A 16,217-nucleotide genomic window follows, 5' to 3' on the forward strand; every position below is an offset into this window, starting at 1 on the left:
CAAAGCATCACTCCCCCGCCCCTTGAGCCTCGGTCTTTCCTGTACATAGTGAAATGTTTTGAAAAAGGCAGTTTGGAATCCAGTACATTGTCATTGAGCCACGTTTCGGTTATTGCAATACAGTCCTGCTCCATAAATTCTCCCAATTCCGAAGTGCAGTCAGAAAGTTTATTCTTTATGCTCTGGGCATTATGATAGTATGCACTGAATTTGTTTTTCCATTGGCCTGGGGCCTGGATTTAACTTAATGTCTCCACACAGCATCACAAGGAAAAGAAAGTTCAAGAGCCGGTGAGGCCTGGGCTTACCTTGGCCGCTGTCCGTTGCACGTGTCTCCCTCGGCGAAGCAGAGAAAAGCGTCGGGAGGACGCCTGCCGCTGGAACAATAAAACACCTCTCACTGCATTTCCACTCACTTGGGTTAATGTTTTTATCGTCGGCACTGTTCAATAGCAATAGCTTAACACCCGTGCAAAGTACCACAATGAAGAAATAAACTGAGAACACAGAAAATCCAATCTTATGTGGAGCGCGATCCGACAGCTTTCTACAGGTGGCGGCCATAATACTTTGCACTATGCCTGAAGGTGTATAAGGGGTGTGTGGAGTTAGGGCCCACACATTCTTGATCACGGCCAAAGGTGGGAGTGATGTGATCAGCAACACCCCTGGCTCAGGCAGGGATCCATGGGGGGGAATAAGAGGCCATCGCCCTCCCCCCCCTGCCCTGATGATGGATTTTTGGGATATATAATAATGATTACTAATAATTTAAGTTCTGCATGTATGTTTTTTAATTTACATTTCCCTCATTAACAAGGTAAACTTGATTTTCCACAACAGGAGCTTCGTTACTCCCTATTGAAGTGAAATTTTGGTTTCCTTCCCTTTGCTACTGACCAGAAGGAGGAAAAAAACAAACATTTCAGTAAACACCGAAAAGTCGCAGTCTTCACTGGACATGCACGGTAATATGATACCCACGCTGGACTTGAGGGTGGGTCCAGCCGACACCAGTCAACGTAACTTTGGGTTTGTCAGTTCTTGCGTTCTTTTCCGGTCGAGTGAATTGGTAGTGTAGTTTGGTGCGATACGTTTCCATCCTTGTGTTTCTTGCTTTCTTTGTGACGAGGATATTTTATGTGACAGTGCAGAATCTACAGATTCGACCAGACCAGTGCAGATATTGCAATTTGCGCGGAAAGTGAAACACCTCAGCGAATTGATGTTTTTGATATTGGAAAATTCCTGGGGGGACAGATAGATAATTTTTCAAAAGAGGGTATTTTAAGGCGCCATTTGTTTTCACCAGTTGGATATAAATATCCATTCTCCTTGCAAAGGAAAGGCGACAAAGATGGCCATCGATACGCTTCCAAAAAGCACCTGGAATCGTTCGAGTGGCTTGTCACTTCAGATCACCTTCAGAGCTACCTATGTAAATTTTGTCCCATTTTCGTACCTGGTCAAGTCAGGGGGATTAAACACAATGCGACACTTGGGAAATTAGTTATGAAACTTTCGAAGGGTTTTTCAAATTTCACAGGGTTTGGTCGTTCACGAATCTAAAGATTATCACAAAAAGGTAGTGGAAGATGGGAAACGGTTCTTGAAGATGCGAAGTGATCCTAGTCTCGACGTAATAAATATTCAGCAAAACAAACGCCTAGAACAAATAGCTGAAAACAGGGAAAGGTTATTTACTACCTACTGTGAGAACTGTTTGGACGTCAAAACGTTCCCTTCACAGGTTCACATGGATGACAGAAAACTCTCCGAATATGAAACTAAAGGTGTACTTTGCAGTGAAGGCGATTTCCGTGAATTTTTGAGATTTCGTATATATCTTCTAGCTTCTGTATCTGAACCGATATGATCAGCTAGAGCAGTGTTCCGCAACCGGTGTGCCGATGCACACTAGTGTGCCATCACACAATGTGCCTGTTTGTCGGCGCTTCTCAAACTTTGTTGCTCTTTTCCTTCGCCGAAGGACCCACACATTGTCAGACAACAATTACAGTATTTCAGATCAGTTCTATCACAGCTGTGCTCTGCAGTAGTGCGAGTATTGGATTGCTACACCAGTCTTACTATTTTATCTTTTCGATATGGATAAGTTCCTTCTACGGAGTGGTTCGTCCTCGAGTGCAAGTAGTGAAACCATCGAGCCCCAAAAAAAGAAACAGAAAGTAGTTCACCGGCAATATAGTGAAAACTATTTATCTTACGGTTTTTTTTTGGTGTGGTGACAAAACATGCCCAATCCCTGAGTGTGTTGTGTGTGGTGAAAATCTCAGTAATGCTGCTATGGTTCCCAGTAAATTAAAACGACAATTGTCAACAAAACATTCCTCTCTGTTAAGTAAATATGTGAATTATTTTCGTTGGTTGGGACAAAATAAAAAACAAGTGACGCTCATGACTACGTCGGTACGTGTTTCACAAAAAGTACAGAAAGCTAGCTATAAGGTAGCCGAACTTATCGTAAAGGCCAAAAAAACACACACAATAGCAGAAACGTTGTTAATGCCCGTGTGTAAAGAAATGGTAAAAATAGTCCTGGGTTCAGAAGCTGCTACTGAAATTTCAAAAATTCCTCTCTCTGCTGACACAATCAGCCGCGCTACTGAAATTTCAAAAATTCCTCTCTCTGCTGACACAATCAGCCGCCGAGTTAGTGACATGTCCAGTGACATCGAAGACATTATGAAGGAGAAAATAAAGAGCAGTCAAAAGTTCTCACTTCAGATCGACGAGTCCACCGATATTGGCAGTCACGCACAACTTCTTTCCTACATAAGGTATGTTGATGGGGATGTAATTGCAAGTAATTTCTTTTTTTACAAAGATCTACCCAAGCGAGCAACCGGTGAAGAAATATTTTGTACGACTAATGAATATGTGGTCCGTAATGAATTAATATTTATTTATTTATTTATTTCACCTATAACAGAGCTTTCGCTCCAATTACAATAGGCTTACATATATACATATTTTCAACAATTAAAAAATTATAATTCCAACAATACAATACAATACAAAAACAATAGAAGAAAAAAGGAGAGCAATACTACAATAATGGTTTCATAAAAAGACACCAGCACAGGTATTCTAGAGAACATAAATCCAAAAATGATATTCACTGAGGTAGAACAAGGTATATATCTATATACAGACTGAGGCATTTATAACTATGCACGAATATACACACATACAAGCAAATTGTATTTATAAACATACCCATATACACAGAAAACATCTATAATTATTTATTATTTATTCATGATTCATGATTTTCTTCGAAGGACGGACAGGAATTGCATGAATGGCATAGCAAAATCCAAGTCTCCACCGTTTCTGACTATTTCATTATGTTTAATACATATTCTTAGAATGGGGGAATTCTGGTGTTCAGTTGAGTTGGATTTACTGTAATAAAAAGGCTGCCTGAACCGCAACATGTCCTTCTTAGCATTAAATTTTAATGTTTGGAGGAGACTTGGACTGTCAACCAGCCCGTTGACTAACTTATATAAAAATAATTGATGTGATACTACTCTCCTTTCGTACAGAGGTGTAACATTGAATTCTCTGAGTAGTTGTTTATATGATACCTGATCCTGAAAAGACGATCTTTTGTGTTTTTTGTAATATAAGTAACGAACAAATTTCTTCTGAATTATTTCAATCTTTTTGCTATTACATTGAGTGTAAGGTGACCAGACTACACTTGCATATTCTAATTTGGTTCGAACAAGGCAATTAAACAGGCTTGTCAGAGCTCTTTCATTATGCATGTCTTGTGAACTTCTAATTAGAAACCCTAACGTTCTGTAAGCATCATTACAAATCTGATCAATGTGTGTTCCAAAAGATAATTTATTATTTAATGTAACTCCTAAGTCATTTATCTGATTTACTCTTTGTAATGCACGATTATTCATTGTATACTGATAAATATTGGGTTTGATTTGCCTGGAAAAAGTTATTGCAAAACATTTTGTGACATTAAAGTTTAATTTATTTTCTATGCTCCATCTTTGTGCATTTTCCAAGTCTTTTTGCAACTTATGTGCATCATTTGAATCTTTCATTACTTTATACAATTTTAAGTCATCAGCAAAAAGTAAGCATTTTGAGTATTTAAAAATTGTGGGTAGATCATTGATGTATAATAGAAAGAATAATGGTCCAAGATTGGAGCCTTGCGGTACACCAGAGCAAACTTTGTAAGTGTATGACTTAGCTTGATTGTATGTTACGAATTGCATTCGATTGCATAGGTAAGAAGATATTAACATAAGAAAGTTATGAGAGAAACCAAACTTAGACAATTTACTTAACAATACATCGTGGTCAAGAGTATCAAAGGCTTTGGCGAAGTCCATATATATTGCATCAACAGAATTCCTATCATCAAGGGAATCGGATATACTCTGTATGAAATTGACCAAATTAGTTGAAGTAGACTTTCCAGGACAAAATCCATGTTGATCTATTGATATATAAGGTTTAACATGGTTGAATATCCTGTTATATAATATATATTCAAATATTTTTGAAGGAGCTGAGATTAGAGAAATGGGTCGGTAATTTGTAATTTCGCATGGGTCTCCCTTTTTTAGAACAGGACAAATTTTACTGATTTTCCAAAGATCAGGGAAAATTTGAGTTTTTAAAACAATATTGTAAATATAACACAAAGGGGTGCATAATAATTCGGCACAACCTTTGAATATGTATGTTGGCAATTGATCGGGACCACTGCATTTGGTTGATTTCAGTTTTTTTATGGCTTCATTGCATTCTGCGTTGGTGATTGAATCTACTACCAGCGACTGAGATACTATCATGTCAGAGGGTTCAATAATGTTATATGTTGAAGGATTTGAAGCATACACTGTTTGAAAATATTCAGCAAAACCATTAGTAATTAATACATTCGTTTCCAATCTATTACCCTTATACATCATATAAGCTAGTTTCCTATTAGTTTTTTTCTTATTTCTTATAAAATTCCAAAATGGTTTAATGTTGCTTATTAAATTGTTCTCTATTTCTGATACATATGTTTTATATGCTATATTTATCATTCTTTTTAGTTTTCTACGTAATTCAGCAAATTTAGTTTGATAGTAGTCTGAATATTTCATCTTTCTTCTGTATGTTTCTTTTTCTTTTAAGTTTCTTATTATATCAGATGTAAACCAACATGGGTAAGAACGTTTTTTACATATTGATATTTTCGGCACATATATGTCTATCACACCATTAATTACCTTGTAAAAATAGTCTAAGGCTTCATTGGGATTCTTGTAAGTAGCTAAATTGTCCCATTTTTCATTTTCCAAGTGTTTGTACATATTGTAGAAGTCAGCCCTTGCATAATTGTATACAGTAACTGGATTTGATTTAACACTAGTAACCTTTTTGTTTAAAAAGACCTGAATATGTAGTGACGGGTGGTGGTGGTCTTCCTCAAGCAACGGGTGTAAATTTCTAGTAAGATTCATGCTATCACTTATATTTGTCAATAGTAAATCTAGGGTTTTCCCATTTTTATTTTTTACATGATTAACAGATTTAAAATTTCCCATTGATACAAAATTAGCAAGAGAAATACTAATAGGTCCACCTTCCAATAAATTATATTGATCATCTATTATCGTGGTAATATTAAAATCACCAACAATAATTACTTTAAAACTATGCCGGTTAGCAATCTCCTCAACAAATTCAAAAAAATCCTGATACTTCTTAATTGGTGATTTTGGTGGAAAATATACTGATAAAAAGAAGTAGCTTCTATGTTCAAATATAAATTTGATACATACTATTTCTACATATTCTATAGTGATTTTAAATTCCTCAACAGAATACTTGTTTGCTACAGCAACCAGGACACCTCCCCCTCCCTTATGGACCCGATCTTGGCGATAAACATTGTATCGGTTATCTATGAGCTCGCCATCATATACACCCACATTTAACCAAGTTTCTGTTAGTATGATTATATCATAATTTTCGAGGGATATACTAGAGTATAATTTGTGTAATTTTGTATTTAACCCTCTAACATTCTGGTAGTAGACAGATAGTTCATTAGTATCTGAAAAATAGTTGTCGGTTTCGGCCATACCTTTATTTCAAGTTGATGACATCATTTATTGAATTTAATATATGGACCACCGAATCATTAGTTCTCTTTCTCAACTTAACATTACCAGACCAATCAATCCACAGATATTCGTAACCTTTTTCCCTTTTAACTTTCCGTGCTTCACTGAAGGCGATTTTCCTTTGCATTGTGAGACTTTGATTTACATAAATAGGCCCCCCTATGGTGAGACCAATATCTTTACAGTTTAGATTACGTTTAACCTTTCTCCTTAGAACAAATTTGTCTTTATCAGTTCTTCTTACAAATTTAACAATAATATTGGACGCACTTTGACCTGGATGTTTTTTGAGCCTGTGACATGCATCGATCATACCGTCATTAATTTCGATGTCAAGAGCACGACCTACATTTATAACCGTTGCAAAAACATTTTCATTTGGAACCTCTGGTACACCACAAACTTCAAGCGTATTCCTCCTGCTGTATTGATCAAGATCATCAACCTGAGTATGAAGTTTGTCAATTTGCTTTGTAATCTCGCATTATCACTTTTGAGGTTCTCAATTGTGGTCATACAAGTTTTTATCAACTCACTTTGATTTTTCAGGAGATTAGAATTTTCATCCAATTTGGGAGGACTGCGTTAAGTGTTTGTACAGACGGAGCCGTTTCCATGACAGGCTGAGTGAAAGGATTCGTGGGTAAAGTACGCGAAGTAAATCCTAACTTACGAACCGACCATTGTCTCGTTCACCGCGAAGCCATTGTTGCTAAATCTCCTCTGAAAATTGCGATGGACGAAGTAGTATGCTTCAGGTGCAATGACAGTAATGTTTGTCAGTTTATTTACAGATTTACGATGCATATTTATGTGTGTGTCGCAAAGTTGGAATTAATTACGATAATTATGAAAAAAACAAACAAAAAAAAACGAGTGTAGAATTGGAATTCTCAAACCCTTGTTTCAAACACTACCAATGAGACCTCAGGCGACAACCCAGCTTCTCTCTGAGGCAGCATTGTTTACGTAACCATTGAAAACGTATGTCAGGAGAGTATCCTGGCTTGGTAAGGTACTGCAATCTACCTGGCGAAAATTGCCCCTCTCAACTGCCAATCCTGGATCCACCACTGCCCTGGCTGCCTTTACCCCCCCAAGTTTCCTCCAGGTACCCACTTTATACAACACTGGGTGGGAGCCGGAGCATCTTGAACCGGTGGAAAAAATCCCGGTTCTCCCTTGCTGCAAACCCAACCTGGGTCTCTAGCATGGTAGTCAGATGCCGTAACGACTGAGCTACTGTGGCATTAGTTGTTTGTAATTATTGTCTTTATTATAATTTGAAATTTAAAAGTATACGTTTTTCAAATAAGAGGATGCATACAAAAACATCATTGAATGATAATGGTTTGTTGTCAAGGATTGGTATCTGACATATTTGGGTGTACCAGCAAGGATTTTTACAGAAAATTCCACCACAATCGAATGCGATTACATATCGTTGTTTCATACAAACATAAAAAATAAATATATAAGGAGCAATAAAATTAAAAGATGTACCTCTCAAAAAATATTTAAAAAAATAATGTTTTGAGGTAGCAGATTATATTGCCTTAAAAATACATGATTGTAAATTATTTTGACAAAAATAAATTTTCATGTAGCCCGAGTTAACACTTGATAATAATTGAAGCTTACAAGTAAGAGTTTCCTTTATTTCAACATTACTTATTACTGCCCCCCTCCAAATATATGAACAATATAAAGAAAGGGTCGTTGTGATTCCAATGTATCCAGACAGACAATTAACTGATGCTAAACACAGTCGAATTTCCATCACAAAGCAACTTGTAGTTTCATTTTTGAAATTTTTTCATTGGATTTGCTTAATTTTACTTCGCTTTTTGTGCCACTTTTGGCTAATTTGCGGAGATGGGGATAAGTGATGACATGATGAAATTGATGAATGAAAACAAACATCCATGCCCAGGCAGGGATTCGAACCCAAGACCCCTGGCATCGTAGTGTGATGTGATAAGCAGTAGCTGGCAAACTCATAGCTTAAAATCTCGAAAAAGGTTAGATTTGGCGTCATCAGATGACTTGTATGACTGTCGGAGAGATTGTTATGCGATAGCAAAGTGTACGGACTGAGAGAAATCTCTTTTGTTTTCCACTTCAGTTTTATTTTACTTCCTCAATAAACATTAAAGCTAGACTGTGAAAAACATACACCAGAGTATTTATAAATATGAATAGATTTAATGGCATTGGATTAATAAAAGTTGCAATTTTTCATCCACGGAGGAAAATTCTCACATAATTCCTGGTAAGTACCTACCCTGTTCCAATATGATTTAATAGAACTGGAGTCTTCAAAATTTTAAACATGTATACAAAAAAAATATATTTTTTTTTACATTAAGTTGACGAAAAATATAAACTTTTAATGTAAAGCCATGCACCTTGAGTGAACTCAGGATAATAAAATCAAATTTCTTCATAGAAATAATTTTGTACTACACATTAAGAAGAAGAATATATTTTATTGAAGTATAGGAATATCTTTAAGCAATGGAAAAAAAATTGTGACAAGCTCTGCAAATCAACATGTAAGCAACATATTCAAGTACACTCAATGAAATGAAACCAGTTCAATAATTATTATAAGATTATAATCTCACCTGAAGAATAACTGATGTCTTCTGAACGAAGAACCAAATACAAATATCCAAAGAAGAAGCTGCATGCCAGGAGATTGCTGCCATACCTAATGCATTCCAACTCTCTTTCTGAAATGGGTGCATCCTCTGACTGTCCCTACAGAAAAAAACAATAAAACTTGAATATTACGATCAGACAGAATGAAACAAAAAAAAATTAAAAATATAAAACAATGCTGTCATATATGTGTATTAGTGTTCAGCTGATACCGATGCATCAGCATTGGCCAATACCAGTGGTACTGGGATTATTTAGTATCGGTTGGAATTTATTTACAGATACCTTTTCCGGTATCGTGGTCTTTAATGGATTCTGCAAAATTGTCACAGGACCCTTTGGAGGAGTCTAATTGTCCTGGAAATTATGCAGAATTCGAAATTTATTTTTATTTTACATTGGCTTTGTGTGAAGAAACTTAATTTTGTGATAATGTAACAAGTAATACTCTGATGTGATTCTCAAACATTTAAAGCAATAATCCTGGTAAATTGATGTATAAAATTAGACTAAAATGCTTAAACACTAATATTTATCTATATTTTGAACAACTTTTAATTGTTACAATTTTCAAGCAGTACATTCAAATCGGGAAGGAGACAGGTTAACATAGTAGACATAGCCGACCTCCATGGTCAAGTGGTTATCAGATGCCAGGGGTTCTGGGTTCAAATCCCAGACTGGGAATGGGTGTTCTTTGTGAATGCCCATTAATAACTTTCATCATAACATCACTCACCCTCATCTTTGTGATTAGCCAAAAGTGGCAGAAAAGCTAAGTAAAATAAACCAAATTAATCACAGTAGAAACAGGTGGTGTTAAGTAAGCCCTCATGAAGCCCACTTCCTTGTGATTCCATGAAAATCCTTTCACCTTGTCATCCAGAGAAGATACACTGTTGGAGTTTCCAAATTGAGCACCTCTCTCACATTATACATTTCCAAGTTAACAATTTGAGTGCCATAAAGTAACTGATGGTAATTTTACCTCTAATGTAGCAAGTAAGTCTGTTACAGCTACTTACTTTAAAAGTAGCTAAATGCACGGCCATGAAATTAGGCAAGTGTCATAAGATAATGCTGTTGTCACGTCAGAGCAGCACCCCGTTTGTTGGGATGTTTAAGAGAATGAAAGAAATCATTGTAGAGTTCGTCTTTGTAATCCACAAAATACAAAGTGGAAAGGTCAAGCATGACACGAAAGTGCCCCAGTGAGAGGTCGGTCTGACACTAGAAATAGGCAACGCAGCCCGGTTGACACCGCCACACAATGTGCGGGAACCAGCGACTTTTGTCCAGATCTCGCTTTGCTTTTTCCATATGTGGCACCAGCGCAATCCACCTGTTTTCATGGCCATGCCTTTAGTTACTTCCAAACACTGTGGATGAATCATATTAATCAAAGGAAAAACTGGTACAGGATAACTTCAAACTGAAGCAGTGGTTTTAGTGGAATGGTTTGTCTCCCTCTTCCTCCCACACCCACCCTGAAAAAAACAACAATGGATGCTTTTAGTACAATCAGTACAACTCAAAACTGCCAGACAGTGGAGCATGCTATAATAGAGTAAGGTAAAAGATACTTGGCGCCAGCCTTGTATTCTGAAAATTTGACCAGGTTTACCGCAACAAATGTCATTTATTGCATATATTTACTACATATTAATCAGATATAATAGAAATAAAACAAAACACTAATGCAAGCATGGAAGTAAAACAAAAACAGAAAATCGACAACTTCAAAATTTTCCGGCAATTTCAATATATTTGAAAAAAAAAAAATATGAGAATATGCCACTGCTTGGTGCTGCATCCTGGGTAATGCATCAATGTGTGTTTGTCCCATAATCAATTTTATCATTCCATATACAAATACAAAGCTATGTTTCCAAACCCTGAACTTAATGCATTGGCATAGAAGAAAAGGTTAATGCCATGCCCTTTAGAAATATTTAGGTAAAAATTGAATTACATCATTATTGAATCACTACCTCATAGAATTTGGACAAAGCCAGTGTGAAATTTCACAGCATTCTTCTTTGACCATGTTTCTTAGAACCTTTTACACCCATGCACATGTGTAGAAATATATTTCGACAAGGTCCTCACTGAACGAAGTTGTCACACATGTTCATATTATCATTTAAAAATTATAGATATACTAATACAGTAGTACATTTTATGAGGAATAGGTCTGTAAATAACAATAAGGTCTACTTATTATTATTACACTAGTAAGTAAAAAGATGGTGTAAAATATAGAAATAACAGTATGATTCATTATCCAGCTTATCTCTAATTAAGACTACTAAAATTTGTATAAGAGATGAATGTCACAATAAATAGAAAATGAAGATTTATAGAATAAAAAAAAGATGGAAGTTATTGGTATTTTATGAAGAATGTTAAGTAATAACAAATATTTTATTTATCTTTGCTTCCTCTTCTAAGTTGAAGATTCATTAGCCTAATCACTTTTGTTGTTTCAAGTTTTGTTCTTGAAACTTACGCACAGAAGGCTAATCGCGACTGGACCTTCCAGATATGATCTGAAGAACTATGTGTTATCGAACCAGGACCCTTTGATTACAAGGCCATGACATTACCACTACACCATCGAGGAGGCACTTTAAGTTTTGTTATTTAAGCATTAATTTTCGAAACGATTACCAATTCAAAACAGATTCACAACAAATGGGGAAAGAAGTAGTTATTTTTCAGAACATTTTTTTTACTACATGGCAAATCTATTGGGGAGCACTTCCGGACACCGTAGACCAGTCCTCTAAATATGTCCTTGTTTCCTGCAGCGCCACTTTTACCTTTAACACTTGTGGATCCCAAATAACCAAAAGTGGTTGGCTGAACATTGGGCCAACTGTATTAAAAGTAATTGGTCAGTACGAACAAACATACTGTTTGACAACGGTGACTTTGGTGTGGGTGGAGCCAACATAGGGCCAATGTACTGGAAACTAAAGCAGAGGTAAGATTGTGTTGTGTATAATTTATTGTGAAACCAAATATAAACTTCAGTTCATTTTTTGATATAAAAGAAAAACTTAAACAACACTTTCTCATTCAAATCGTTTCACAGTTTTCAAGGTACCTTCAGTGTTTACTTAATTTTACGCATTTCAGGGAATTTGGTTTGCATACTTATATAACCGTGTTCAGGGGCGCCGACTTGCCAAAATTATTGGGGGGGGGGGGCGGGGGGCTCTGATCACTGTAATAAATTAATGAATGACTCACTCTCTCTATCTTTTAAGTTTTGGCCTCAGTGTTTGGAATCTCATAAAAGCGCATGAATTCCTCAAAAATATCAAATTTTTATTCACAGTTCGAATGCAGAATATTAATTGTCCACGGATGGATATGTCACAAGTTTCCTCAACCATAATAGCAAAATATTCCCGACTTTTAATATCTGCTACCACGGAGTGCAAAACAGATCTCCCTAATATATCAATGATCTCGTTCTGAATGTCATGTTAGAGCCATTTGTAGCCCAAACGTCCCATCCACTACCTAGTTCATGCACATCGTCTTTTAAAACTCTTTTTAGTAAAACTTTTAACAATACTCATAATTACATACTTAGTATATAGTAATAAGTCATGTGTTTTGCTGTCTCCAGTCATAGAACCCCAAATTGATGGTCTAGAACACTTCAAATGTGTGCACTGCGTACCCACAACACAGTAAAAAAAAATAAACATTTTTTCGTCTTCCCCGAACATGAAAGTTGAACAATTATCGCTCCGAAAGCAGTTCCACTGCAAGAAATTCCGATTTCCGCACGAACACGCTGCTGCCTTCCTGAAGGCAGTCTCGAATGATCCCGATTGTGACTTCGGCACCCATCCGATCCGCGTTCTTGCTGATTTCCGCAGAAAGATGCTGTTTCTTCTGCTTGGTACCCTAGAAATTCGGAAGGTAACCCCATTGGCTCATATCAGCCCCAGCCACGTGTTTGGGTCTGCCCGCACTTACCCTCTCTGTCACTTCTTTCCCGGTTCTAAGCATCGAGGGTACCCAAGATTTTGACAGTGTATGCAGTGTTGACAGTAGTAAATATATATTTTTTGTGGAATGCTTAGCTTACTAACATTTAGCAGCCACGCCTAGATAGATCACTGTTGGGTTGCAATAAAAATACATTATAAAAAGTGATACAGGAATCAGAGAGGAGGGCAAGAATATGTAGTTGTGGAAGATCATATTTAATATACGCGTAAACTATCACATATAAAATATTTATGTGAGGTTAAAGTTACACTAGAAAGTGTTTTTTTCGTATAGGGAGGTGAGGACCAGAATGGACTGTCACCTTATCGAGAGGAAAATATGTGAACAATTTGCAAGTTTCGCACAATTCTAAGAGTATGAAAGTATCTGTTTATCTCCTTTCGGGATCAATATTTACTTTGAGTTCCATAGCATGGGTGTTGATTGTTGACCCGACGATATGAATGAATGATGAAAGAAAAACATAATAAAACACAATGCTTACAATGGGATTCGAATGAGCCCCCTCCCTCCTGCCACACATTGCAAAGTGATGTACGGTAGTTTAGCTTTTGAAGTGTTCTGGGATGCATGCTGACGTATTTTCTACTTGTCCTTAATTGTCTCCCTTCTACAAAATATTTTGTCGACTGGCAACTCAAGACTCATTCGTTCACAAGAACGCGTGGTTTTCGGGCATAGCGGACCGGACACAACGTACCGTGGGAAGTTGACTTTTGCTTTCTCCTCTTGTGTGAAATTTGCAGCGAGTGTTTCGTTCATATTATTTACATTACAGGATATCTATTGTTTGTCGGTGCTGTGAAGTGATAAAATAAGGGGACCGGGAGTTATTGATGACATACTGGAGAAGGGATTTTCGGAATTTACGAAAAAGTGTAAACAATCCAAAATGGAAGGTCTGTTCCTGAGTTGGAAGAATTGTTTCACGCAGGAGTTGTGAAGGATGATAAGCAGTATATTAGGCATTTTGATTTTTGAGAAGAAGAAAAAATATCTCTTCAGAGTGATTGACTGAGTAGAAAAACAGTGAAACTTTATTGTTGGCCTTATTCGTTGGTTTCCTCTGTGAAAGGTGTGAAATAGTAGAGGATACTGAGATTTATCAAATTTGTTACATGAAATTTGAAAGGACGGAAAATGATTTAGCCATTTCCTTCCCGCTCAATATTCATCGCACTGCATGAAGAAAATAATCGAAGTTGAATTGTTGGACTCTACGTAGCTACTATCAGAATATATTTGCGAATATAAAATATCATACATATATTTTACCTCGTTATATTTGGATATTGATACAAGGATGAGAAATTTCCCATTATAAAATTGTAGAAAAAAGTTATTTTCTGAATAACATGATGGCCAGGGGGGGGGGGTTCTGGACCCCATAATTCATTTCGGTTGGCCCATGTTGCGTACCCTAGTTTAAATGTCACCGCACGCCACTGGTATTTCAAGTTAAGTTCATGTGGCACAATGCATTTTAAACTTTACAAGAGAAGCAAAATAATATATTAGATCCTCTTAAGCAAAATTATTCGGGGGGCTCTGCCCCACATCGTTAACATTGGGGGGGGGGGGCTCGAGCCCCCAAGCCCCATGGAGTCGGCGCCTATGACCGTGTTTATTTTATATACATAGATAACGAACCACTTTCACAAGGATACCTGTAAGAAGTTCTTGTTCTGCTACAGTTAAACCGACAAATCATAAGCAATTCCCAACACAGAAATATTTTTCATCCACGGCGGGCGGCTGACAAATGATTGATGAGTGACTCAAGTTAAGAATAGCGTCTACTTCATTAAGGAAATATTATATTTTCTATATGTGCTGTGACTAGAATGTTCAGAAAGAAACACTTTCATAGGTCATTTATTTCACACTAGAATTTTCAGCATGCTCTTGAATGTGGTCCTAACAGGTGAAAGTAGTTTTTAAAACTGATGTTGACTTTCTCCGTGGTCGGGCAAACGTTGGAAACCAACTTCTGGCACAACCTAACTTTACTCACGTAAAAACCACACCAACGACCTGCTTGCCTACGCAATGAAAACTTCAAGAAATGAAACAAAACGCCAAACCAGCTGCTAACAACCTCTGCATCAGCATACGTAAAAACCCATTCCTTACAAGCACGTACAATGCAAGAGAAAAAATTTAAATAGTCATGGACAATTTGCCGAGTAACATTTACCTCCCACTGTATTCAACAAAAAATTTAGTTTACAACAAGCGGGTAGGAATAGCCTGTGGTTGATGGAAACTGAGCTGTTTGTGTAATATTGTGGTAATATTAATAGTTGTTAATTAAGTGAGTACTGTTTATAAAGAGAGAATTTTGTGACTGGAATTGAGTTAAACCCATATACTTATTTAAGTTGAAGTTTAAAACTACGGTAAAAGGAATTATACTCATAAATGTGATTTTCGTAAGGCAGTCTTGTTAACGTCATGGCGGATGCCATAGGTTATATGGAACTTAATAATCAAGTAGAAATTATAACGAACTTGGTAGAAGACAATGAAATTGTTATAGAAGATAACATTATAGAAGAAACATCTAGAAAACAAGCTAAAAGAGTCAGATCTTCTGAAGATGATCAAGTTCCAGCAAAAGCGGTAAGGATAGACAGGTTAGATAATAGAGATAAAGTAAACACGTTTGGAGAAGGTCGAAGAGAAAATAATGTAGACAAGTGTAAAATGTATTATGATACACATAATGGGCCATATTTAGTAATAATGACTAGTACTAAAGGTGCAGAAAAGAAATTTAACTCTATGAAAATAGGCAATGAATTGAGAAAGAAAGATATAAGGGTCAGATATATCCAACCAAGTGGTTTATTTAGAGCAAAGATTTATTTTTACACCAGGAATGAAGCTAACAATTTCATGAAAAATATGCATTTTCATAAAGAAAATAATATTGATGTGTTCATCCCGGAATCCTTATTGGTGAAGGAAGGATTGATATATGGTGTACCCACTGAATTTGAAGAGGAGGAAATTAAGGAAAGTATTGAAGACCCGACAGTAATATCAGTGGAAAGAATGAAAAAGAGAATTCGAAAAGATGATGGTTCATATTATTTTGTTCCTACTAAGCTAATATCAATCACGTTTAGATCTCAAGAAATGCCTAAACAGATTATAGTGGTTAGTCACATTTTCGATGTTACTCCTAAAGTTAGAAATGTGATGCAATGTAAGAAATGTTACAGGTTCGCACATTCAGCAGCCATATGCAAGGATAAAGCTAAGTGTGCTAGATGTGGAAGAGAGGAACATGAAAGTTGTAATGAAACTCCGAAGTGTTTAAATTGCGGAGGAGAACAT

The 16,217-nt window shown here is 36.4% G+C and overlaps 1 protein-coding gene across 3 annotated transcripts in view; it reads right to left on the bottom strand.

Annotated features, from left to right (window-relative positions):
• The window catches only part of LOC145997147 (stimulator of interferon genes protein homolog), a 77,552-nt gene that overhangs the window by 46,813 nt on the left and 14,522 nt on the right, over positions 1–16,217 (bottom strand). For all 3 annotated transcript variants that reach the window (XM_083133797.1, XM_083133795.1, XM_083133796.1), the window contains exon 2: positions 8,807–8,942. In XM_083133797.1, coding sequence (XP_082989923.1) covers positions 8,807–8,942 — 136 coding nt within the window. The remainder of the gene's footprint in view (positions 1–8,806; positions 8,943–16,217) is intronic.

Source organism: Lepisma saccharinum, chromosome 13 (assembly GCF_977018435.1).
Source record: "Lepisma saccharinum chromosome 13, izLepSacc3.1, whole genome shotgun sequence".
NCBI classification, from domain to species: Eukaryota; Metazoa; Arthropoda; class Insecta; order Zygentoma; family Lepismatidae; genus Lepisma; species Lepisma saccharinum.